At 36.8% G+C, this 27,749-nt stretch overlaps 1 protein-coding gene across 21 annotated transcripts in view; it reads left to right on the forward strand.

Moving 5' to 3' along the window:
* The window catches only part of USP9Y (ubiquitin specific peptidase 9 Y-linked), a 209,435-nt gene that overhangs the window by 173,601 nt on the left and 8,085 nt on the right, over positions 1-27,749 (forward strand). For 20 of the 21 annotated variants that reach the window (XM_031661065.1, XM_031661067.1, XM_031661064.1 and 17 more), the window contains 9 exons: positions 8,093-8,266; positions 12,303-12,444; positions 14,238-14,988; positions 15,381-15,504; positions 16,631-16,856; positions 17,783-17,912; positions 20,784-20,969; positions 21,384-21,604; positions 21,689-21,777. In XM_031661065.1, coding sequence (XP_031516925.1) covers positions 8,093-8,266; positions 12,303-12,444; positions 14,238-14,988; positions 15,381-15,504; positions 16,631-16,856; positions 17,783-17,912; positions 20,784-20,969; positions 21,384-21,604; positions 21,689-21,777 — 2,043 coding nt within the window. The remainder of the gene's footprint in view (positions 1-8,092; positions 8,267-12,302; positions 12,445-14,237; positions 14,989-15,380; positions 15,505-16,630; positions 16,857-17,782; positions 17,913-20,783; positions 20,970-21,383; positions 21,605-21,688; positions 21,778-27,749) is intronic. The other variant, XM_031661084.1, reaches the window with a different exon arrangement.

Genomic DNA, 27,749 nt, shown 5'->3' on the forward strand with positions numbered 1-27,749 from the left:
TATTGGATTTGGCAGTGATTTCTTTGATTACATCAAAAGTACAGACAACAGAAAAAAAAGTAGATAAAGAATACGTTAAGTCATATTGTGATGTCCAGTGAAAATATATCTTAGTAGTTACTGGGATATACATTTATTCTCACAAGAAAGGAAACTTGTGAGGAAATTTTTGAATTCTATTCAAAGTTTTGGCAGAAAAGTAGTTAAAACACAGGGACACATGGAATTGCAAGACATAATACAAATGGAAAATGGCATATATAGAAGTCTTGTTTTTCTTTCCTAGTTTCTTTAAATTTCTATGAGTATTAAAAGTAAAAATAACATTAAGGGGTAATTATGTATGGTTTTAGTATGTTTGACAATTGCATATGGAGAAAAGTAAATGTTTATTGTCTGGCTGTGAAGCTTCTGTATCTTAATGGAAGTGATAAAATATTAACACTGTGATAATATAATTCATAAAGTAACTGTATATAATTTATATGTATATTCTATATATGTATTTACATACATATATTTGTGTGTGTATATGTAAAATTACACAGACATAGACAGCTAAACATACAGAAATAGGTACAACTAAAACCTAGAGAAATCTAATTTAAGATTTTGGCTTGTACCAATAATAGTATCCTAATTGTGATATTATATTACATAGTTTTGCAAGATGCTGTTGCTGGGGAAATTGGGTAAAAGATATCTTTGTTATTTATTAAAATAGAGAAAACAGTATCTCTGTTATTTCTTAAAATTTCATGTGATTTTACAATTATCTCAACTTTAAAAAAAAAATCCAAGCCTAGAAAAAGAGAATAGGAAATCACTAACCAAGAAAAGTTGAAAGAACCATCCCAAGTAACTTTGGAAAACAGTGTATTGAGTAGGTACTGTGAAGCTAAATAAAAAGAACTGTACAGAAATACTAATCGCTGCAATTCTAGTTCCAAGTGTTACCAATTCTGGAACTACTTTAGATGTTTATTAGGGGTGAACAAATCTAGTATAGATAATAACAGCCAGGATTGTAATTTTTGTAAAGATAAGTTACAGGTGAGGGAAGGTAGATGACTTGAGTGAACACTGGTATTCAGTTGCAATCATGTTTATTTTCAACTACATACGTGGTGTGATATGTATGTATGCTTCTTGGTGGTTTTGTTTTTATTTGTTTGTTTGTCTGTTTTGAGACAGAGTCTTGCTCTGTAACCCAGGCTGGAATGCAGTGGTGCAGTCTCAGCTCACTGCAGCCTCCACCTGACAGATTCAAACGATTCTCGTGCCTCAGCCTGCCAAATAGCTGGGATCACAGGTACCCATTACCAGGCCCAGCTAATTTTTTTTTTTTTTTTTTTAGTAGAGATGGGGTTTCACCATGTTGGCTAGTTGGTCTTGAACTCCTGACATCAAGTGATCTGCCCCCATCAGCCCCACAAAGTGCTGTGATTACAGCTTGAGCTGAGCCATCATGCTGTCCTGTATATATGTTTTTAAGTTTAGACACATACACACAGATACGTATAGCAATAGAGATATGTGTATGTGAGCATTGATGTGGTATACACAAATCTATTTCCAAGTTCTGTACACTGAGAATGTCTAAAAATAATGACCCCAATAACATAGGTATCTAGCAGTTGGTATCTAGAGCTTAATTTGTAAATACCATTTTCCGATAAAAGGAACCAGATCTACTTGGAAAGTTGGTTTGTTCCTAGGCAGGAGCAGATGACTATGAGCATATTGACCTAGATGCAAGCCATTAAGGAAATTGTCACAAAAGAAAAGAAATAATATCAAGTAGGCATAGGAACCAACTGAAAAGCTCTCATGTTTAATATTGAAACAATTTTAGGAAAAAGATAAATAATAGATTGTAACACTTAGCGTAAATACTCATACTGATGTAAGCAAATAACTGTATAAGTAAATAAATGAAGGAAATAGAGTAACACCATTAGAGCATCACAGTAGTAACTGATGCAAGAAAGATTCACTGATGATTACCAGAATTAGTGGGGAATAGTTGAATGGTAAACAGTATATTTTCTTTCTTTTTTTTAAAATGGAGTTTTGCTCTTGTTGCCCAGGTTCGAGTTTAATGGCGTGATCTCAACTAACCACAACCTCCGCTTTTCAGGTTCAAGCGATTTTCCTGCCTTATCCTCCTGAGTAGCTGGGATTACAGGCATCTGCCACCATGCCCAGCTAATTTTTTGTAATTTTAGTAGAGATGGGGTTTCACCATGTTAGTGAGGCTGGTCTCAAACTCCAGACCTTGGGTGATCCACCAGCCTCAGCCTCCCAAAGTGCTGGAATTACAGGCATGAGCCACCATGCCCGGCCAGTAAACAGTATATTTTCATGTAGGAATTATTAACTTGTTTTTTGCCTTAAAACTAGGGGAGCAACTGGGTGTGGTGGCTCATGCCTGTAATCCCAGCCCTTTGGGAGGTGAAGGTGGGCGGATCACTCAAGCCCAGGAGTTCACCACCAGCCTGGCCAACATGGTGAAACCTCCGTCTCTCCTAAAAATATAGAAATTAGCTGGGCATGGTAGTGCATACTTGTAGTCCTAGCTACTAAGGAAGCTGAGGGAAGAAGATCACTTGAGCCTGGTAGGTTGAGGCTGCAATGAGCTGTGACTGTATCACTGCACTCCAGCCTGGACAGTGGGGCAAGATTCTATCTCAAAAAAAAGAAAAATGAAAAAAAAAAAAAAGGAAAGAAAAAATACAGTGGAGAAAATAGTAAATTAAAACTGAAACAAGCGAAGATATTTCAGAAGTACTAGAAACCAATGAAGTTGGGGCGGGGGTGCGGGAAAGAGTAATAAAGAAAGAAACTTTAGAGTAGTGCCAAAAATGAAAACGATATGTTTTTACTTCTTGTCAATTTGAAGTAATTTGGACTTAATTTGCCTCCTTTGGTGAAAAAAAATTTTTTTAAATATATGGATAAAGTACATTAAACTATGGCTTCAACACATTAGATATCAGACAAAAAAGGAATATTATTCTTGAGATAGGAAATAAATGAGAGCCCTGCAGTAGCCTTAGACTACAGTGTAGGGTGGGACATTGAGGTGGAACAATGGAATTCCTGACTTGAGGAAACATTGTGGAGAATCCAAGGAGACTAAAGCATCTAAGGTTTGTGGTAGTACATTGGAGAGCTGCATTAATTCTAGTAATCTTTATTTCTCCTTGAATATTCAAGAGAGAACTAAACACTACATGTAAGTCCGGAAACAATTTGGGGTAAGGAAAGAAACACATGAAAGAATTAGAGGAAACAGTTAAGATTCTCATAAGTACAGGAAAAATAGCTGTTCCTCCCAGCCACATTAGATGATTCTGAATTCATAGATATTGACACGTGTGACTTCATCAAAAGGAAAGCTGTTTACTCTTCCAAAGACATTAAGAAAATGAGAAGACAAGGCATACCATGGGAAAATATTTGGAAAATACATAAAGCATTTCCTAACTCTATATTAAAAAGTACATAATTAAAATTCTTAAAATATTTGAAAACTTAACCAAAGATGATAAATGGTATAAAACTGTTCAACATTATTATTCATTAGGGGTTTTTATGTTAAAACCACGACAGATACAACTACACCCCTGTTTTTTTCTAATGCTGGTTTGGATCAGGAGTACATGATACTCAACCATTTACTGATAGAATTTTCCAAAGTTATGATCCTTTGGAAAACTGCCAGTTTCTTACAAACTTATTCATAAACTTAATGTACAACTAAGCAGGCTGACTCCTGGATATTTACCAAAATGAAAACTAAGGTATATTCTATATGTGGGTATTTATAGTGGCTTTATCAGCAGTGGTAAGTTGCTTGTGTCCCAGCAATTTTGGGAACAACTTTTGTCCCTTGAATGGCTAATAGATAAAATAAACTCTGGTACATTCATATGGTGAAATGCAACACAGCATAGAAAAAGGATTAAGCTATTGACACACTGAGCTGAATTAAAGGTTCACTTTCATTATGCTAAAGGAAAGCCTCAAATATACATCTAACATATACAAGTCTGACAAAGATGATGCAAGAAAATTATAGAACAGTATCCATTGATACTGGTCTGTAATTGATGCAAAATTCCACAACAAAATACTAGCAAATCCAAGTCAGCAGCATGTTAAAAGAATATTATATCATGACCAAGTGGGGTTTATTCTAAGAATATGTGGATGATTCAACATGTGAAACTAATCAGTGTATTATACAGCCTTAATAAATGAGCAGAAAAAAGCACATTGTCGTCTGAATTGAGACTGAGAAAGCATTTAACAGAACTGAACTTCCTTTCCTGATAAAAAACATGCAATAAATACAGAACAGAAGGAAACTGCCTCAGCTTAGTAAGAGCCGTATTTAAAAAACTCTGAGCAAGCATATTTGTAATATAAAGCTTTTAATCTAAGATAACGAACAAGGCAAAGCTGTGCACTTATACCCCTGTTGTTTAATATACTACTGGTAGTCCTACCCAGCACAATTAGGCAAGAAAAAGGAAGAGGCATCCACACTGGAAAAGGAGTAGAAAAATTATCTCTGTTTACACATGCTATGATCTTACATGTATTATAAATTTCTGAAGATGCTCCTATGAAAACTGTTGGAGTAAATAATTGAATTAGGTAAAGTAGCAGAATGCAAAGTCGGACAAAAATTGGTTGCATTTCTGTACAGCAACAGTAAACAGTCCCAAAAAGAATATGAAAACATTTATATAGCCATCAAAAAAATATATATACTTAGGTATTAATTTAACCAAGGTGGTTAAAGATTTATATTGCTCTGCCATGTAAGATGTGCTTGCTTCCCCTTCACTGTCCACCATGATAGTTAAGTGTCCTAAGGCCTCTCAATCTTGCTTCCTTACAGCCATGTTGAACTGAGTCAGTTAAACTTCTTTTCTGTATAAATGATCCAGTTTCAGTACTTAACAGCAGTGTGAAAACAGACTAATATGAGCAAAAGATTTGAGTAAATGTTTTTTCAAGAAACATACAAATGGCTCCTGGCCGGGCGTGGTGGCTCAAGCCTGTCATCCCAGCACTTTGGGAGGCCGAGACGGGCGGATCACGAGGTCAGGAGATCGAGACCATCCTGGCTAACACGGTGAAACCCCGTCTCTACTAAAAAAAATACAAAAAACTAGCGGGGCGAGGTGGCGGGCACCTGTAGTCCCAGCTACTCGGGAGGCTGAGGCAGGAGAATGGCGTGAACCTGGGAGGCAGAGCTTGCAGTGAGCTGAGATCCGGCCACTGCACTCCAGCCTGGGCGGCAGAGCGAGACTCCGTCTCAAAAAAAAAAAAAAAAAGAAATGTACAAATGGCTAAGAGGTACATATAAAAATGTTTAATATTGCTGATTGTAAAGGCATTGCACAACAAAACTGTATTGAAATACCATTTTAGATATATTAGAATAACCACTATAAAAAAAGTAACTGCTGGTGAGGATGTGAAAAAATTGAAACCCTTGTGTACTATTGGTGGAACTGTAAAATGGTACAGCCACTGTGGAAAACAATATAGTGGTTCCTTAAAAAGTTAAAAGTAGAAGTACAGCTGGGTGTGGTGGCTCACGCTTGTAATACCAGCACTTTGGGAGGTCAAGAGTTTGAGACCAGCCTGGTCAACATGGTGAAACCGTGTCTCTACTAAAAGTACAAAAATTAGCCGGAATGGCGGCGCACACCTGTAATCCCAGCTTTTCAGGAGGCCAAGGCAGGAGAATCGCTTGAACTTGGGAGACAGAGGTTGCAGTGAGCCAAGATTGCGCCACTGCACTCTGGTTTTGACAACAGAGCAAGACTCTGTCTGAAAAATAAGTAAGAAAAAGTAGAATTACCATATGCTCCAGCAGTTTTTCTTATTTCCCAAAACCTTTGGGTTTATACCCAAAGGATTTGAAAGCAGGGTCTCAAAAGAATTAGTGTACACTCGGTAGTCATAGTGACATTCACAGTTGATAAATGTAAAAATGTTTTTGGTGTGCATTATCTGATAAGTTGGTAAATGTATATACATATTATGAAATAGTATTCACCATTGAAGGAAATTCTGTAATAGGCTACAGTGTAGATGAGCCTTGAGAACATTATGCTAAGTGAAATAAGCCAATTATAAAAACACAAATTATGTTAGATCCCACTTATGTGAGATTGTATTTATAGGTACCAAAAGAATGCTGATTTTCAGAGGTTGTCGATAGGAAGTTTTTAGGAGTTTTTTAGGAGTTGTTTAATAGGTATAATTTCAGTTTTGCAAGATGAAGAGAGGTCTGAGATGGATGGTGGTGATGGTTGTACAGCAGCCATCATGAATGTTCTTTTTTTGGGGGTGGGGACGGAGTCCTGCTCTGTCGCCCAGGCTGGAGTACAGTGGCACACTCTCGGCTCACTGCAAGCTCCGCTTCGCGCGTTCACGCCATTCTCCTGCCCCAGCCTCCCAAGTAGCTGGGACTACAGGTGCCCGCCACTACACCCGGCTAATTTTTTGTGTTTTTAGTAGAGACGAGGTTTCACTGCGTTAGCCAAGATGGTCTTAATCTCCTGACCTTGTCATCTGCCTGCCTTGGCCTCCCAAAGTGCTGAGATTACAGGCGTGAGCCACAGCACTTGGCCATGAATGTTCTTAATTACACTAAACTTTACACTTTAATGATTTAAAAAGTAAATATTGTGTTGTATTTACTTGACCACAGTAATACTAATTAGAAAAAAAAGAATAAAGGCACATTCCAGTTCATCAGTATTCTTAAAGGGTGGCTTTAAAATAGAATGAATACTCCAGATTTGGCACCAGATTTCTCTTTATGTAAAACACATTAGCATTTTACCCCATTATTAGTTACATTGTCCTGTTGATTTGTAGTGACGAACTAAAATATGGTTTTGTAAAGAATCCTACTTGTGCTGTACTCCTCTCCATTTAATTTGCTGTCATATTTCTAAATTAATCAGATTTTACATTTTTCCTAATTAGATTTAATGTATTTTTTAAAAAACATAAAAAGTAAATTATGTAAACGCCATTACAATAATAAAAAGGAGGGAAACACTAAATCTTTATGGTTTCCTGTATATAACATTCTGGAAAAGGCTACTCCAGATTTGTGAAGAACAGATCAGTGGTTGCCAGGAATTAATAGCAGGAGATTCATTTGGCTTACAGAGTGCTGCTATTAGGAAATTTTGGAAGGTATTTAAGGGATTGTTTGATATTCCAATTATGGTGGTTACACAGCTGGCTGCCATTTGTAAAACTCACATCCTATGGCTTCAACAGAGTACCTTCTATTGTATGTGAATTTTACTGTATGTATTAGTATTTAAAATTTATTTTTAAATTTACAACAATTTTTTAATTGTGAAAGTTCACCACAAAGAAAAACATAGTGTACCACCTTAGCAAATTCAAAATATTGCCATACATTTTGCTAAAAATGACATTTTCTGATGCTTATTATTATGAAAATATTGTTAGATGTTCTTGATAGCTTCCAGAACAACCTCTTCCAAGGCAGCATTAGTTCTCATTTTCTATACTCACCATTGGTATTTTCTTAGGATTGGTTCACCTTTTATGCCTACGTTTACTCTAGAACAGGGAAAACCTTTCACTTTTCACTTGGAAAAATTGCTTTCATGGGCAATGTTAACTAAGTAGTAGGATCTTTTCACTATATCACCAAAGTAAGCAGAATAAGTTTTAAGGCAGTAGTTATAGCATCTACATAAGCATTAGGTTCTTTCTCGTGTAAATGTCATTTTTTACTTGAATTGAAAGTGTTTGTTGAATATACTATGCTCTATAAAGCAAACATTCTAAACCTACTATGCAGCTTAGTCACACCATTTGTGGTAACTTTTTGACACTGTAGTTTCATTATTACTGTAAGCACTTCAATTGTGTTGCCTCTGCAAACATAATGCGCATTTCTCCTTTCTGTGTAGTTTAAAGTCTCAGCTTACGTTTCTGTCATTGTTATTTTTGTTGTTATAAAATATGGATATTCTAGGCATGTATTACATTACTCATTTCATTTCCTTCTTAGGCTTTGGGGTGAACCTGTTAATCTCCGTGAACAACATGATGCCTTAGAGTTTTTTAATTCTTTGGTGGATAGTTTAGATGAAGCTTTAAAAGCTTTAGGACACCCAGCTATACTAAGTAAAGTCCTAGGAGGCTCGTTTGCTGATCAGAAGATCTGCCAAGGCTGCCCACATAGGTAAGTGCTAATTATGTTTTTAATGTGTACTTCATAGTTTTTTTTAAAATAATAATGTAAATCTTTCATTAGTACTTATGTAAAAGCAGAATGTACCAAATGCCTAGGACTGTGAATGAATTACATTCATATGCATACTACACTATTCTGATTTTATTCTTCCCAGGAACGTTTGGTTACTACTTTATTACTTCCTCAATTCATTCTTGTTTGCTTTGTCTTACCCTATGTCTTAAAATGGCATTTTCCATAAATCAACACTTATTCTTTAAATAGACATTTTCTTTTTATGTTCTAACTAGCAGTCAGAATATTAAAATGGAACTTCCAAACATAATTGGCAAAACTGGAGTAGTAACCCATTATTCATGGTTTCACTTTCCACATCATCGTTCACTTTGGGAGGCTGAGGCGGGTGGATCACGAGGTCAGGAGATTGAAACCATCCTGGCCAACATGGTGAAACCCCGCCTGTGGAAAAATGCAAAAATTAACTGAGTGCGGTAGCATGTGCCTGTAATACCAGCTACTCTCAAAAAAAAAGTGGAAGATCCCAGAAATAAACAATTTATAAGTTTTAAACTGTGTCCCATTCTAAATAGTGTGATCAAATTTGGGGCTGTCCTGCTTTGTCCTTATCAGGATGTGAATCATCCCTTTTTCTAGCATATCCATATTGTCTTTGTGCCTGTTAGCCACTTAGTTGCTGTCTCAGTTGTCAGATTGACTGGCAAACAACTTACGTTCAAATACCTCTTATTTTACTTAGTAATATTCTGGTAATTCAGACATGCCAAAGAAAAGGCTAAGAGCAGCTCCTAATCTAATCCTGTGCATCATTTATAAATTGAACATAATCAAACTTAAGTTACGTATGTTTAGGAAGAAAACGTAGTATATACACAGTATATAGAGTTCAGTGCTGTCTGAGGTGTTAGCCATCTCCTGGGGGTTTTGAAACGTATCTCCGGAGGAGATAACAATTAAATGACTTAAATTACTCTCAATTCTTACTATTCTTGGGAAGTGTTACATATGCTTGCACATCAAACCACTTAGCAAGATTTGACAAGACAGGAAACAGTACAAATATTTGTAACATAAATAAAATATATATTCTAACTAAACTTCTTGTTAGCGTCCCAAGACTTCTGTATTATAAGGCATGGGGGTTGTTTTGTATTGTATTTTTCTTTGAAATAGAGTCTCAGTCTGTCACCCAGATTGGAATGCAGGGGCGCAATCACAGCTCACTGCAGCCTCAACTTTCCAAGCTCAAGCAGTCCTCTCACCTCAGCCTCCTAAGTAGCTAGCAGTATAGTCACATGCCATAACACCCAGCTAAATTTTGTATTCCTTGTAGAATTAGGGTTTCACCATGTTTCTCAGGCTGGACTCGAGCTCCAGGCTCAAGCTTTCCTCCTGCCTGAACCTCCCAAAGTGCTGGGATTACAGGCATGAGCCTCTACACCTTGCCAGAGTATCACTTTTAATTGTAGTAACTTTTAATTATTTTATTCTTTAAGATAGCCTTATTCTCCACTATGGGGTGGTTCGTGATCAGAAGCAACTTGCATAAGTCATTTACAAATGTAATTTTATTTTTGTGACTGTCTTGTTTTTCCTGAATAAATGAAAAGTTTCCAACTGTGAGAAACTGGCCAGGGGCAGTGGCTAACACCTGTAATCCCAGCACTTTGGGAGGCCAACACTGGCAGATCACTTGATGTCAGGAGTTGGAGATCAGCCTGACCAACGTGGTAGAACTCCATTTCTACTAAAAATACAAAAAACTTAGCTGGGCATGGTGACAGGCTCCTGTAATCCCAGCTACTCAGGAGGCTGAGGCAGGAAAATCACTTGAAGCCAGGAGGCAGAGGTTGCAGTGAGCTGAGATTGCACGACTGTACTCTAGACTGTGCAACAGAGTGAGATACTGTTTAGACATTTTGAAAATAATGGTTAGATGAATGGATTTGATGGTTGACATGCCTGCCCCATCTTATTTTCTGAGTTTGTAGGAAATTACCATAATCTGTGATGCTGTCTCAGTCTTGCATTATTTACTCTCTACTCCGTTTGTTTGTTTGTTTAAGACCAGGGTATCATTATGTTTCCTGGCTGAAGTATAGTGATTATTCAAAGGTGTGATCATAGCGCACAACACCTTCAAACTCCTGGCCTCAAGTGACCCTCCTATCTCAGCCTTTTGAGTAGCTGGCACTACAGGCAAATGCCACACTACACCTGGCTCTCTCCTTATGTTTATGACTTTATAGACAAGAACACCAGAAGTATTTAAGCATGATAAGTGTTTGAACTTACTCATTAGGAAAGTGTTTATGACACAAATTGAGGGACACTTAAAAATAAAGTACTTTAATGGTTTAGAATAGGCTTTTTTTAGAGTTTGATTAGTTCTTATTTTTACCTCTCCATGAATTACTGTTTAAACAGATAATATGTGTCATAGTGTGATAAAACATAAAGAACTTAAGAAGTAAGGCTACACAAGCTGGTTTTCAAAGCATCACTCCACCTCATAAACTGTATCAAATTAATTCTTTTTGACTTCTGTACCCAACCCCATTGTCTTAGCTTTAAAGTAGGAATGGATATGTACCTCTAACGTGGCTTTTATGAAGGTAAAGATGAGCTATAATCTGTGTAAGGAATCTAATACAGTGCCTAGTACAAAATAAGCAACTGATAAAAGACTTACTTATTAATAACATTGTATGATTAATATATTTGACATGATGTGTTAAATACTGCATATGTATTTTTCATCAAGTTCACAATTAAGGAAAAGATTTACTTATTGATTATTACTTTTGAAACAGAGTCTTGTTCTGTCTCCCAGGCACTCGAGTGCAGTGGTGCAATCTCAGCTCACTACATCTTCTGCCCCTTGGGTTCAAGTGATTCACCTGCCTCAGCCTCCCAAGTAACTGAGATTACGGTCATATGCCACCACCGGCTACTTTATTTTTATATATATATATATTTTTTTTTAGTGGAGATAGGATTTCACCATGTTGGCCAAGCTGGTCATGAACTCCTGACTTGTGGTGATCCACCTGCTTTGGCCTCCCAAAGTGCTGAGATTACAGGCATGAGCTATGGCACCCAGAAGGATAAGATTTAGAAACCAGGCTGGGCACGATGGCTCACATATGTAATCCTAGAACTTAGGGAGGACGAGGCGGAAGGATCACTTGACCCCAGGAGTTGAAGACCAGAATAGGCAACAGCAAGAACCCATCTCTACAAAAAAAAAAAAAAAAAATTCCCTGGGCATGGTGATACCCACTTGTAGGCCTAGCTGCTAGGGAGGCTGAGGTGGGAAAATCACCAAGGGCAGCTGTCCCCAACCTTCTAGCACAAGGGACCAGTTCTATGGAATATCATTTTTTTCACAGACTGAGGATGAGGGGATAGTAGTGGGGTGACTCGAGTGTCTTGTGTTTATTGTGCACTTTATTTCTGTTATTATTACATTATAGTATGTAATGAAATAATTATACATCTCACCATAATGACCATAATGTAGAATCAGTGGGAGCTCTGAGCTTGTTTTCCTGCAGCTAGACGGTCCCATCTGGAGGCAATGGGAGACAGTAATAGATTATCACACTTTGGATTCTTACAAGGAGTGCGCAACCTACATCGCTCACATGTGTAGTTCATAGTAGGATTCTTGCTCCTATGAGAATCTAATGCTGTCCCTGATGTGACAGGAGATGAAGCTCCGTTGGTAGTGCTAGCCGTGGGGAGTGGTTTAAATATAGATTAAGCTTCACCAGCTTGCCCACCACTCACTGGCTGCAGTGCGGCCTGGTTCCCAGTAGGACACATACCAGTACTGGCTGGGGATCCTTGGAATACCCCCAGGAGTTCAAGGCTATGGTGAGCTATGATTGTGCCACTGTACTCCAGTCTGAGCAAGACCCTGTCTCTAAAAAATTTAAAAAAAAAAAAAAACCTAAACCCATAGAATACATCTTTTAATTTGTTTCATTCATATTATCTTTAGGTATGAATGTGAAGAATCTTTTACAACTTTGAATGTGGACATTAGAAATCATCAAAATCTTCTTGATTCTTTGGAACAGTATATCAAAGGAGATTTATTGGAAGGTGCAAATGCATATCGTTGCGAAAAATGTGATAAAAAGGTATTTTTTTTTTACTTTTGAAAAGTAATGATTGCATTGAACAGAACAGAAAGACATTGGAGTTGTTTATGCTCATCTTCACAATTAACTTCTGCTTTAGCTCTGCTGTTACAGTGGTAGCAGAGAGGTGGTCAAGATGATAACCGGTTTAAAGCAAAATAATATTGACAAAATATAGTGCCAGACTAGGAAAAAAAACCAAAACATTTTTATTGGGTGAATAATTTTGAAAGTCACAGAATCTCACAAGTTTTTCCATCTCTACCCTTTAATCAATTGCAATTGAGTGCTTCAATCTTGAAGAGTTGATAGTAGAAAACATTATTTTCTTACTCTAGTTTTCTCTTGAAGTAGGGAAGTTTGCTAATTTTATTTGGTTATATCAGATTTTCACAACCACATGTATTTTCACAAACAGATCTCGTGGTTTTTTTTTTTTTTTTTTTTTTTTTTTTGAGACGGATTGTTGCACTGTCACTTGGATTGGAGTGCAATTGGCATGATCTTGGCTCACTGCAACCTCTGCCTCTGGGTTCAAGCAGTTCTCCCACCTCAGCCTCCCAAGTAGCTGAGATTACAGGCACCTGCCAGCGCACCTGGCTAAGTTTTTGTATTTTTAGTAGAGACGGGGTTTCACTATGTTGGCCAGGCTGGTCTTGAACTCCTGACCTCGTGATCTGCCTGCCTTAGCCTCCCAAAGTTCTGGAAACACAGGCGTGAGCCACTGCGCCTGGCCCAGATTTCATTTTTTAGGCCTCGCCAGTTAATTTTTATCTCTGGCACTTAGTTTGGGAGATGGAATGATAACATGTCTTTGACAATACTATACATTAAATCATGTATATATTTTCCTTGACCTTCATAACCCCTCATCTTCAAGCTGCCTGCGTTGTTTTGAACTTACACACCATTTAGATCATGGTTTGTTATAAAGCCATACTGCCTGTTACCCACACTTCTGACACTTCTGACAATTTCTTCTTACCCTTTCTGCTACTCTTAATCCACATATTTTAAAATAATTATATATAGGTAGTACCTTTTTATAAGACAGGATTAAATTCATTAATATGTGTGCAGCACTTAGAATATTACCTGGTTTTTAACTGCTATAAACATTAGGTGCTATTAAAATTGCTTATCGTATGTCTTCAGTTTACTCACAGCAAATTCTGTTGATTAACATAAAAGAAAACATCAGAGGAGTAACACAGTCAAGTAATAGTGGCCGTATGGAACCACATAGCCATCAGTGTATTTATCAGCAATGTTTTCCAGTTTGCAAGAAATGAGGACCTTTCATTTCCATAGCTTCGGCAAACACCGATTCCTCTAAACATGTATTAAAAATATTTGAAAACAAAAAATAGCAGTACTACAATAAAAAGTAATATAAATTTAAAAACATTACAGTGTAATAACCATTTACATAGCATGCTTAATACATTGTATTAAGTAAGTTATGTAGAGATGGATTAAACTGTACAGGAGGATGTCTGTAGATGATATGTAAATACTGCCCCATTTAAAATCAGAAACTTGAGCAGACACAGATTTTGATATTTATGTCCCCTACAGATACCAAAAGATGAGTATATTTATATATTTTTAGCTTTGGTAAGTAAGAATTAAGTCAGTTATGACGTAATTACCCTGATGGTGTTTATTATTATTTAATCATCTGTTTATAAATAAATTTAAATAGATCATAAACTTTAAAATTAACATGAAATTGTTTTAGTTTCTGTTCTGGTTACAAGAGAACATCTGTTTATATTCTCTGTTTATTATAGGTTGACACAGTAAAGCGCCTGCTAATTAAAAAATTGCCTCGGGTTCTTGCTATCCAACTCAAACGATTTGACTATGACTGGGAAAGAGAATGTGCAATTAAATTCAATGATTATTTTGAATTTCCTCGAGAGCTGGATATGGGACCTTACACAGTAACAGGTGTTGCAAAGCTGGAAAGGGATAATATAAACTCAGAAAATCAGTTGATTGAACAGAAAGAGCAGTCTGAAAATGAAACTACAGGAGGCACAAAGTACAGACTTATAGGTGTGCTTGTACACAGTGGTCAAGCAAGCGGTGGGCATTATTATTCTTACATCATTCAAAGGAATGGTAAAGATGATGAGAAAGATCACTGGTATAAGTTTGATGATGGAGATGTAACAGAATGCAAAATGGATGATGATGAAGAAATGAAAAATCAGTGTTTTGGTGGAGAGTACATGGGAGAAGTATTTGATCACATGATGAAGCGCATGTCATATAGGCGGCAGAAGAGGTGGTGGAATGCTTACATACTTTTTTATGAACAAATGGATATGATAGATGAAGATGATGAGATGATAAGATGTATATCAGAGCTAACTATTGCAAGACCCCATCAGATCATTATGTCACCAGCCATTGAGAGAAGTGTACGGAAACAAAATGTGCAATTTATGCATAACCGAATGCAATATAGTTTAGAGTATTTTCAGTTTGTGAAAAAACTGCTTACATGTAATGGTGTTTATTTAAACCTTGCTCCAGGTAAGCTTTGGAAGTAGCTTCTTACTAATAAAGAATAGTTTTTATTTGGCATCTAGGATTTCTTATAAGGCATCAAATGTGTTTTATCTTTTTCTTCAGTTTTATTTTTTCATAGAATCTTTAGCCTCATTTTATATGAATGTGTTGGCTTTTTTGGTTTAGTTATTTTAAAATGAAAAATCTAGGATATCGGTACCTTTGAACAGTGATTCTTAATATATGCAAATACAGAAAAGCATTTATTATAGTAATTACTATTTTTTACTCAAGCGTTAGTTTGAAATACGGGTTAGGGAAGTGGTAAGATAATCACTAAGAATTAACTAAGATTTTTTAACATGGAGTTTGAAGATAAAAATGTTTTTAACCATATATGTACTTTTAATTTAAAGGGCAGGATTATTTGTTGCCTGAAGCAGAAGAAATTACTATGATTAGTATTCAGCTTGCTGCTAGATTCCTCTTTACCACTGGATTTCATACCAAGAAAATAGTTCGTGGTCCTGCCAGTGACTGGTACATGGCTTTGGATTTCATTCATATAGTACTTATAGTTGTTTTGGTTCTTTATTATACTGTTTTATTTTTTTCTAACCATGAAAATATCATTTCAAATGTCAAATATAGAATAAAAATCTTGGCAGTAGTCATGAGATGAATCTTATTAAAATTAAAATTGCCAAATCTAAATATGCCTTTAAAAATTGGCTCCTACTTCTGTGAATGTGTATCACATCTTAGTCTATTTCATCATTAAATTATTTTATTTTTACTAGATGAAGTAAGTTCTCACCTATAGTTAAAAAGGTAGATGATTTTTAAGTCAGGTGTGGTGGCCCATACCTGTAATCCCAACACTTCGGGAGGCCAAGGTGGCAGAACTTGAGGCCAGGCAGGCATTTAAGACCAGCTTGGGCAACATAGTGAACCTCATCTCAACAAAAAGTTAAATTACCTAGGTGTAGTGACTCACCTGTAATCCTAGCACTTTAGGATCCGCCTAATCCACCACAAGCTGGGATGGATGGATCAGTTTAGGCCTGGAGTTTGAGGCTAGCCTAGGCAACATGGCAAAATCCCCTCTATACAAAAAAAAAGTAAAATAATTAGCTAGATCTAGTAGCTTATTCATGTAGAGCCAGCTACTTGGGAGGCTGAGGCAGTAGGATTGTTTGAGCCCAGGAGTTTGAAGCTGAAGTTAGCTATAATTGCACCACTGCATTTATTCCAGCTTGGTCAGTAGAGACTCGGCCTCTTTAAAAATTAAAAAAAGACAATTTTAAAATGGCTGTGTAGTTTGAAGTTACTATTTATAAAAGTATGGGATACATTGTAATACCTTGATCTGACAACTCAGCATTGTTTCTATTGAAAGATACTAAAGAAATGTTACTGTACTGGGGAGAGTTTGATCATGGATTTGCAGAGAGCTACACTTATTTTGTATTTCATTCATTTTTTTGACTCTTGTACTAAAGTCACAAAGCTTTATCAGTCAGATATTTGTACTAAAACCAACTGACCATTAATTGGAGAGAACATCTTAGATCACTGTTTGGTTCATAAAAATATGTTTCTTCAATATAGCAAGCAAAATAAAGACATTACTAAAATTTGACATTCATAGATGTTTCTGTTTTAGGTATGATGCACTGTGCATTCTCCTCCGTCACAGCAAGAATGTACGTTTTTGGTTTGCTCATAATGTCCTTTTTAATGTATCAAATCGCTTCTCTGAATACCTTCTGGAGTGCCCTAGTGCAGAAGTGAGGGGTGCATTTGCAAAACTTATAGTGTTTATTGCACACTTTTCCTTGAAAGATGGGTCTTGTCCTTCTCCTTTTGCATCTCCAGGACTTTCTAGTCAGGTAATTGTATGGCTTTTTTTTTTAAAAAAAGCAGTTAAATACTTAGAAGTAAATTCTGTTTTCTGCAAATTCACATCAGCAAAGTTATGTTCCTCTCTTTGATGTATTCGCCATAAACAAATGCATACATACATTATAACACCTGTAAGTTTGTAAAATTATTTCATGGTAATAGTGATTGCTGGGCATTCTGAAAAAGAAGAGAAATTCCTTTTGTGTATTCAATTATTTAGTTATTTCATAAATCCTTAAGTTTTACATTTTTAAGGTTTGCATTTATTAAAAGCAAATTAAAAGCTTTTTAGTGAAACACTGTAACATGAAATTGAAATTAGTGATAATGTGCCGGGCGCGGTGGCTCAAGCCTGTAATCCCAGCACTTTGGGAGGCCGAGACGGGCGGATCACGAGGTCAGGAGATCGAGACCATCCTGGCTAACACGGTGAAACCCCGTCTCTACTAAAAAATACAAAAAACTAGCCGGGCGAGGTGGCGGGCGCCTGTAGTCCCAGCTACTCGGGAGGCTGAGGCAGGAGAATGGCATAAACCCGGGAGGCGGAGCTTGCAGTGAGCTGAGATCCGGCCACTGTACTCCAGCCTGGGCGACAGAGCGAGACTCCATCTCAAAAAAAAAAAAAAAAAAAAAAAAAAAAGAAATTAGTGATAATGTAAATAAATAATGCACTTACATTCTTCTGTTGAAGTTGCGGGATTTTTTGTTTGCTTGTTTGTTTTACAATTACAGCAATATACAAGATCTACAATGAAGTATACCTGAGCTCTTCATTCTCTCTCTCAAAGAACAACTATATTTAATAATTTTCTTTCTGAAAGATTTGCTATGTATATGAACAAGACCTTTCATATGCAAATAAAAGCTGTTTCTGCATCTTGATGCTGATAAAATAATACTTCATGTTTCACAGGCATGTGATAACTTGAGCTTGAGTGACCACTTACTAAGAGCCACACTAAATCTCTTGAGAAGGGAAGTGTCAGAGCATGGACGTCATTTACAGCAATATTTTAATTTGTTTGTAATGTATGCCAATTTAGGTAAGAATTTTTCATAAATATATTAATGATTGTTTCCATTTTAAATATTAAATATGAAGCCCATTTTAATCAAGTGATTACATGTAATTTGTTCTGAAGTAGAAGCAATATACCATATTCATATTCTCAAAATGCATTGCAAATTTTCTGTGTAACTTTAATGGCATTTCTCATATTATATGGTAATTTGTGCACTTGTTTTACTTCTTTGATAATCTTTAAGATCAGATACTTTGTCTGATTGATGTTATCTCTTAATGTTGCTTTTTGAAAAATACTGGCTTCCTGGTCATATCCCACACCATCTGAATCAGAATTCCTAGGGCTTGGATAAGGAATCCATATTTCTAAAGGATCCAGAGTGGTTGTGTTGCTTGTCAAGTTTAAGAATTATTTCTTTGAAGAATTTGACACATACATATGTTTTTGTTAAAATAAACTGAGTTGAAATTAGTAATAATGCAGATATATAATCCACTTTAATTCTTCTGTTGATATTGATATTAATATTAATATCAATTAAGAAATGTGATTTTCAGTATATCTTTCTTAGGGTAGCCTGCTTTTTCTGACATCAACCTATTTATTTCTTCTTTTGAGTGCCTCTAGAATGCTTACCTAAAAAATTCTGTCTTACTCCATTGTGTTTGATGGTTTTTAAAATATTTGCCTTACTCCCCAACTAGTTAGCAGAATTCTTGCAACAGATGGGTATTGCATAGTAGTACTCAGTCATTGTTGAACGCATGGATAGATTGCCAGAATACACATCAAAATCATTGTAATGTTTTCAGTGTTGTTTTATGCCTTCTATATTATAACTATAGAAGCTATTCAGCTAAATTTTATAACTGTGTATCTATGGTAAAGTTAGTTGAATAACTTTTAAAAGTCACAAATATCTTCCTACCTAAAGTTAGGTTCTGTAGTCATACATTCCTCTAATGAAAGTGTTATCTGTGTTACTAATCTTTGACTTCAACAGGAAGAACGTTTTACCAGTTATTCTTCCTTCTCTGATCATCTCTGTGTTTTTCTCTTTCTCTGTCTTGCCTGACTGCATATGAGATTCTGGGATACTTGTAGTAGAGTAAGAAACAGATATTACACAAACATAAATGAAGTCACTTTTATATTTCAAATGTAAAAGTATTAAATTTATGCACTCACAAAAATCCTGTTTTATACCATTTTATTTTAGATATTGGCTGCTCATATACAACACATTAATGATTTATAATATAACTTAATGGTAATTTTCCCTGCCAAGAATTAGTATAGATTTATGACTCTTAAGTAATTACGGCAGTATGTTTCTAGGTTTTAGAAGTTTTTGGATTTGAGAAAAATGAGACAATGCATTTGCAACACGTTGTGTAATATTCCCAGTAAGACTTCAGGCAGTATCCTACAATCAAACATACTAATATTTCTATGATGAATAATGAATATTTCCTTCAAGGGTGGAAGAAGTAGCTTGCCAGGAGGAAGGGGTTGGTTAGGATTTTTTAAACTGAGTGGATAGTGCGTGCAGACTTACACTGACATAACTTTCTTCTTAGACACAGTGTGAGGTATTCAGTGTGACTTCATACAGTGAAGGATACAGAATAACAGGACTGATTTGCAGGATTTTCTAATTATGCTATTTTGATTTTGTAAAGTACCCTGGACATTATCAGGAGGGCATGAATGAACCACTAGAGGATCACAAGAGTCTTAACTTAAAAACATCATACTGGCTATAACGTAGAATAGCTTACAATAGACCAAGATAAGAAAGTATTAAAAATTTTCTGTAGAAAAAGATTGTGGCTGCTTTGTATTAGGGAAACTGGCAGTGTGGAAGACAGGTATGAACAGATCCAGGAGCTTTTTATGAGTTAGAATCAGCAGGAGTTGGTAATTTGATATTTGAGGAAGTGGAGCAGGAATGAGATATTAAGATGTGACTTGATGAACTGAGAAAATAGTAGTGCCATTTACTGATAGAGGAAAAAGGACTCGTGTGAGCAGATTGCATTTTAAAAGCAGATGGGATACCTATATAAAGCAATCTGGTAGTGGGATACATATGTCCAGAATTTGGAATCATCTGAAATCATTTGGATACATCTATTACTATAGATGTAGTTACAAAAAACAAGCCATGTAAGGGAATGTCCTAGAATGGAAACTTTTTCTAGAAGAATTTTTATGGCTCATTTAATTTAGTTTCTTTCTTTATTTTTATTTTTATTTATTTTATTTTTTCGAAATGGAGTCTCACTCTGTCGCCCAAGCTGGAGTGCATTGGCACGATCTCCTCTCACTGCAACCTCCACCTCCTGGGTTCAAGCAGTTCTCCTGCCTCAGCCTTCCAAGTAGCTCAGATTACAGGCACCCACCACCATGCCCAGCTAATTCTTGTATTTATAGTAGAGATGGGGTTTCACCATGTTGAACAGGCTGGTCTCGAACGCCTGACCTGAGTTGATCCACCCACTTTGGCCTCCCAAAGTGCTGGGATTACAGGTGTAAGCCACCATTCCCAGCTAGTTTCTGTCTTACTTTCTTATGTTGAAAGTTATTCTTCAGCTAGGTCTTTCCAGCTTCTCTAGGCCTTAGAAAATATACATTTCTCTTAGTACCTAGGCTAACTGAAATGCCATAGTCATGATCATTATTTCACAGTTATGATAATTTATCTTATTTAATGATATCAGTGTATTTTCTGTTCTGTCAGCATTCTGCTTGTATTGTTTATATTCTAAGCAAAGAGAAAGAGCTTTTAATACTATAACTCACAAAGAGTGATCATAATTAATTTTAAATTATTGCAGTACTTACCCTGTTTTTTTTTTCTACATATTTTTCTGTCCTTTTTTATAGGTGTAGCAGAAAAAACACAGCTTCTGAAATTGAATGTACCTGCTACCTTTATGCTTGTGTCTTTAGACGAAGGACCAGGTCCTCCAATCAAATATCAGTATGCTGAATTAGGCAAGTTATATTCAGTAGTGTCTCAACTGATTCGTTGTTGCAATGTGTCATCAACAATGCAGTCTTCAATCAATGGTAAAGTAGCATGTTCCATTTTTTTTACAGCAGTTTAAAAATAATGGTAGCTTTATGTAGCACTTGATTAAAAGTAGCTCTGAAGATTTATAAAAATGAAATTAGTCTGAAGGCCCATGTTCTAGAATATTGTATTTAAGTTTTAGCTTTTTCATATGTTTAATAAGGAGTTTAATTTTTAAATGTAGGGTACTATGATATCTTATGAAATGCTTAGTGTAAGAATGATAAACTTTGTCTTTAGTGTCAGCATTTATATTTTTGCATTTTTTCATCTTGGTATATTGCTGATCATTTAGGTGAATTTTTAATTTAATTTAATTTAAAATCAGATATTTTTTAAGATAGGAAATTTATTATTATAATTTTGTGAGGAATTCTATTGGTTTTTCATGGATAACAAATTTGTTCTAGGTAATCCCCCTCTCCCCAATCCTTTTGGTGACCCCAGTTTATCACAGCCTATAATGCCAATTCAGCAGAATGTGGCAGACATTTTATTTGTGAGAACAAGTTATGTGAAGAAAATTATTGAAGACTGCAGTAACTCAGAGGATACCATCAAATTACTTCGTTTTTGCTCTTGGGAGAATCCTCAGTTCTCATCTACTGTCCTCAGCGAACTTCTCTGGCAGGTGAAAGAAAAATAAACATTCTTGTATTTGTAATTTTACTCATTTTTTTAAAATATGTAATTCACTATCTCTTACCTATTGTAGGTTGCATATTCATACACCTATGAACTTCGGCCATATTTAGATCTACTTTTGGAAATTTTACTGATTGAGGACTCCTGGCAGACTCACAGGTGAATACACTTTTGCCATCAGAATAATTACAGTTTCCCAGGTTCTTGAAATAACTGGAATTGTCAGTTGCCAAATACATTTTTTATCTTTTGGTGCTCTGCTTAATGTTCTGTCTTTAAAACCGTATGAAGGAAAAATGCCACTTATTTGCATTATTTTTTCTTTTTTTTAAATTATACTTTAACTTCTAGGATACATGTGCACTACATGCAGGTTTGATACATAGGTTTACATGTACCATGTGGGTTTGCTGTACCCATCAACTTGTCATTTACATTAGGTGTTGCTCCTAATGCTATCCGTACCCCTGCTCCCACCCCTCAGCAGGCCCCAGTGTGTGATGTTCCCCATCCTGTGTCCAAGTGATCTCATTGTTCACTTCCCACCTATGAGTGAGAACATGTGGTATTTGGTTTTCTGTCCTTGTGACAGTTTCCTCAGAGTGATGGTTTCCAGCTGCATCCATGTCCCTGCAAAGGACATGAACTCATACTTTTTCGTGGCTGCATAATATTCAGTGGTGTATATGTGACACATTTTCTTTATCGAGTCTATCGTTGATGGACACTTGGGTTGGTTCCAAGTCTTTGCTATTGTGAATAGTGCATGTGTCTTTATAGTAGCATGATTTATAATCCTTTGGGTACATACCCAGTAATGGGATCACTGAATCAAATGGTATTTCTAGTTCTAGATCCTTGAGGAATTGCCACACTGTCTTCCACAATGGTTAAACTAATTTACGCTCCTCCCAACAGTATAAAAGCATTTGTGTTTTTCCACATCCTCTCCAGCATCTGTTGTTTCCTGACTTTTTAATGATTGCCATTCTAACTGGTATGAGATGGTATCTCATTGTGGTTTTGATTTGCATTTCTCTGATGGCGAAGGATGATGAGCATTTTTTCATGTATGTGTCGGCTGCATAAATGTCTTCTTTTGAGAAGTGTTGTTCATATCCTTTGCCCACTTCTTGATGGGGTGGTTTTTTTCTTGTAAATTTATTTGAATTCTTTGTAGATTCTGGATATTAGCCCTTTGTCGATAGGTAGATTGCAAAAATTTTCTCCCATTCTGTAGGTTGCCTGTTCACTATGATGGTAGTTTCTTCTGCCATGCAGAAGCTCTTTACTTTAATTAGATCCCATTTGTCTATTTTGACTTTAGTTGCCATTGCTTTTGGTGTTTTAGTCATGAAGTCCTTCTCTTGCCTATCTCCTGAATGGTATTACCTAGGTTTTCTTCTAGGGTTTTTATGGTTTTAGGTCTAACATTTAAGTCTTTAATCCATCTTGAATTAATTTTTGTGTAAGGTGTAAGGAAGGGATCCAGTTTCAGCTTTCTACATAGGGTTAGCCAGTTTTCCCAGCACCATTTATTAAATAGGGAATCCTTTCCACGTTTCTTGTTTTTGTCAGGTTTGTTAAAGATCAGATAGTTGTAGTTGTATGGGGCTATTTGTGAGGTCTCTGTTCTGTTGCACTTGCCTATATATTTGTTTTGGTACCAATACCATGCTGTTTTGGTTACTATAGCCTTGTAGTATAGTTTGAAGTCAGGTAACGTGATGCCTCCAGCTTTGTTCTTTTTGCTTAGGATTGTCTTGGCAATGCGGGCTCTTCTTTGGTTCCATATGAACTTTAAAGTAGTTTTTTCCGATTCTGTGAAGAAAGTCATTGGTAGCTTAGTGGGATGGCATTGAATCTATAAATAACCTTGGGCAGTATGGCCATTTACATGATATTGATTCTTCCTGTCCATGAACATGGAATGTTCTTCCATTTGTTTGTGTTCTCTTTTATTTTGTTGAGCAATGGTGTGTTCTCCTTGAAGAGGTCCTTCACATCCCTTGTAAGTGGGGTTCCTAGGTATTTTATTCTCTTTGTAGCAATTGTGAATGGGAATTCACTCATGATTTGGCTGTCTGTCTGTTATTAGTGTATAGGAATGCTTTTGATTTTTGCTCATTGATTTTGTATCCTGAGACTTTGCTCAAGTTGCTTATCAGCTTAAGGAGGTTTGGGGCTGAGATAATGGGGTTTTCTAAACATAAAATCATGTCATCTGCAAACAGGGACAATTTGGCTTCATCATTTCCTAACTGAATACCGTTTATTTCTTTGTCTTGCCTGATTGCCCTCGCCATAACTTCGAACACTATATTGAATAGGATGTGAGACAGGGCATCCTTGTCTTGTGCCGGTTTTCAAAGGGAATGCTTCCAGTGTTTGCCCATTCAGTATGATATTGGCTGTGGGTTTGTCATAAATAGCTCTTATTATTTTGAGATATGTTCCATCAATACCTAGTTTATTGAGAGTTTTTAGCATGAAGGGCTGTTGAATTTTGTTGAAGGCCTTTTCTGCAATTACTGAGATTATCATGTGGTTTTTGTCATTGGTTCTGTTTATATGATGGATTATGTTTATTGATTTGCATATGTTTTACCAGCCTTGCATCCCAGGGATGAAGCCAACCTGATCGGGGTGGATAAGCTTTTGGATGTACTGCTGTATTTGGTTTGCCACTATTTTCTTGAGTATTTCCACGTCAATGTTCATCACAGATATTGGTCTAAAAGTCTCTTTATTATGTGTCTGCCAGGCTTTTGTATCATAATGATGTTGGCCTCATAAAATGAGTTAAGGAGGATTCCCCCTTTTTCTATTGATTGGAATAATTTCAGAAGGAATGGTACCGGCTCCTCTTTGTACCTCTGATAGAATTTGGCTGTGAATTCGTCTAATCCTGGACTTTTTTCGGTTGGGAGGCTATTAATTATTCCATCAATTTCAGAGCCTGTTATTGGTCTATTCAGGGATTCAACTTCTTCCTGGTTTAGTCTTGGGAGAGTGTAGGGTGTCCAGGAATTTATTCATTTCTTCTAGACTTTCTAGTTTCTGTGCGTAGAGGTGTTCATAGTATTCTCTGATGGTAGTTTGTATTTCTGTGGGATCAGTGGTGATATGCCCTTCATCACTTTTTATTGTGTCTATTTGATTCTTCTCTCTTTTCTTCTTTGTTAGTCTTGCTAGTGGTCTGTTTTGTTGATCTTTTCAAAAAATCAGCTCCTGGACTCACTGATTTTTTTCGAAGGGCTTTTTGTGTCTTTATCACTTTCAGTTCTGCTGTGATCTTAGATATTTCTTGCCTTCTGCTAGCTTTTGAGTGTGTTTGCTCTTGCTTCTCTAGTTCTTTTAATTGTGATGTTAGGGTGTCGATTTTAGAACTTTCCTGCTTTCTCTTGTGGGCATTTAGTGCTACAAATTTACCTCTACACACTGCTTTAAATGTGTCCCAGAGATTCTGGTATGTTGTATCTTTGTTCTCATTTGTTTCAGAAAACATTTTTATTTCTGCCTTCATTTCGTTATTTATGCAGTGGTCATTCAGGAGCAGGTTGTTCAGTTTCCGTGTAGTTGTTTGGTTTAGATTGAGTTTCTTAATCCTGAGTTCTAATTTGATTGCACTGCGGTCTGAGAGACAGTTTGTTGTGATTTCTGTTCTTTTACATTTGCTGAGGAGTGCTCTGCTTCCAACTATGTGGTTAATTTTAGAATAAGTGTGATGTGGTGCTGAGAAGAATGTCTATTTTGTTGATTTGGGGTGGAGAGTTCTCTAGATGTCTATTAGGTCTGCTTGTTAAAGAGCTGATTTCATGTCTTGGATATCCTTGTTAACCTTCTGTCTTGTGATCTTTCTAGTATCGACAGTGGGGTGTTAAAGTCTCCCATTATTATTGTGTGGGAGTCTAAGTCTCTTTGTAGGTCTCTAAAGACTTGCTTTATGAATCTGGGTGCTCCTATATTGGGTGCATTTATGTTTATAATAGTTAGCTCTTCTTGTTGAATTGATCCCATTACCATTATGTAGTGCCCTTCTTTGTCTCTTTTGATCTTTGTTGGTTTAAAGTTTCTGTTTTATCAGAGACTAGGACTGCAACCCCTGCTTTTTTTCTTTTCTTTTTTTTTTTTTTTTTTTTTTTGCTTTCCATTTGCTTGGTAGGCCTTCCTCCATCCCTTTATTTTGAGCCTGTGCATGTCTTTGCATGTGCGATGGGGTTTCTGAATGCAGCACACCAATGGGTCTTGACTATCTCCATTTTGCCAGACTGTGTCTTTTACTTGGGGCATTTAGCCTATTTACATTTAAGGTTAATATTGTTAGGTGTGGATTTGATCCTGTCATTATCATGTTACCTGGTTATTCTGCCAATTAATTGATGCAGTTTCTTCCTAGCCTTTGATGGTCTTTACAATTTGGCATGTTTTTGCAGTGGCTGGTACCGGTTGTTTCTTTCCATGTTTAGTGTTTCCTTCAGGAGCTTTTATGAGACTGGCCTGGTGGTGACAAAATCTGTCAGCATTTGCCTGTCTATAAAGGATTTTATTCACCTTCACTTATGAAGCTTAGTTTGTCTGGGTATGAAATTCTGGGTTGAAAATTATTTTCTTTAAGAATGTTGAATATTGTCCCTGCTGTCTTCTGGTTTGTAGGGTTTTTGCCAAGAGATCTGCCGTTAATCTGATGGGCTTCCCTTTGTGGTTAACTCGACCTTAAGGATTCCCTTAACATTTGTTCCTTCATTTTACCCTTGGTGAATCTGACAGTTACATTCTTGGGGTTGCTGTTCTTGAGGAGTATCTTTGTGGTGTTCTCTGTATTTCCTGAATTTGAATGTTGGCCTGCCTTGCTAGGCTGGGGAAGTTCTCCTGGATAATATCCTGAAGAGTATTTTCCAACTTGGTTCCGTTCTCCCATCACTTTCAAGTGTACAGCAATCAAACGTAGATTTGGTATTTTCCCATAGTCCCATATTTCTTGGAGACTTTGTTCATTTCTTTTTACTCTTTTTTCTCTAATCTTTTCTTCTTGCTTTATTTCATTAATTTGATCTTCAGTCACAGATACTCTTTCTTCCACTTGATCCAGTCAGCTGTTGAAGCTTGTGCGTGGGTCATAAAGTTCTCATGCCATGGTTTTCAGCTTCATCAGTTCATTTAAGGTTTTCACTGTTAATTCTAGTTAGCCATTTGTCTAACCTTTTTTCAAGGTTTTTAGCTTCCTTGCAATGATTTCGAACATGCTCCCTTAGCTTGCAGAAGTTTGTTATTACCTACCTTCTGAAGCCTACCTCTGTCAACTTGTCAGAGTCATTCTCTATCCAGCTTTGTTCTATTGCTGGCAAGGAGCTGCGATCCTTTTGAGGAGAAGAGGCACTCTGATTTTCTGCTCTGGTTACTCCCTATCTGTGGTTTTATCTACCTTTGGTCTTTGGTGACCTATAGATGGAGTTTTGGTGTGGATGTCCTTTTTGTTCATGTTGATGCTATTCCTTTCTTTTGTTAGTTTTCTTTCTAACAGGTTCCTCAGCTGCAGGTCAGTTGGACTTTGCTGGAGGTCCCTCCGGACCCTGTTTGCCTGAGTGTCACCAGCGGAGGCTGCAGAACAGCAAATATTGCTGCCTGATCCTTCTTCTGGAAGCTTCGTCCCATAGGGCCACCCACCTATATGAGGTGTCTGTCGGCCCCTACTGGGAGGTGTCTCCCAGTTAGGCTACATGGCTGTCAGGGACTTACTTGAGGAGGCAGTTGGTCTGTTCTCAGAGCTTAAACACCATGTTGGGAGAACCACTGCTCTCTTCAGAGCTGTCAGACAGGGATATTTAAGTCTGCAGAAGTTGTCTGCTGCCTTTTGTTCTGCCAAGCCCTGCCCACAGAGGTGGAGTCTAGAGGCAGTAGACCTTGCTGAGCTGTGGTGGGTGGAGCCAGCGGGCAGAAGCAGTTGAGGCTTCCTGGCTGCTTTGTTTACCTACTCAAGCCTCAGCAATGGAGGACACCCCTTCCCCAGCCAGGCTGCTGTCTCGCAGTTCAATCTCACACTGCTGCGCTAGCCATGAGCAAGGCTCTGTGGATGTGGCACCCACCAAGCCAGGCATGGGAGAGAATCTCGTTGTCTGCCAGTTGCTAAG

The sequence above is a fragment of the Papio anubis genome, chromosome Y (assembly GCF_008728515.1).
Source record: "Papio anubis isolate 15944 chromosome Y, Panubis1.0, whole genome shotgun sequence".
Taxonomy (NCBI): Eukaryota; Metazoa; Chordata; class Mammalia; order Primates; family Cercopithecidae; genus Papio; species Papio anubis.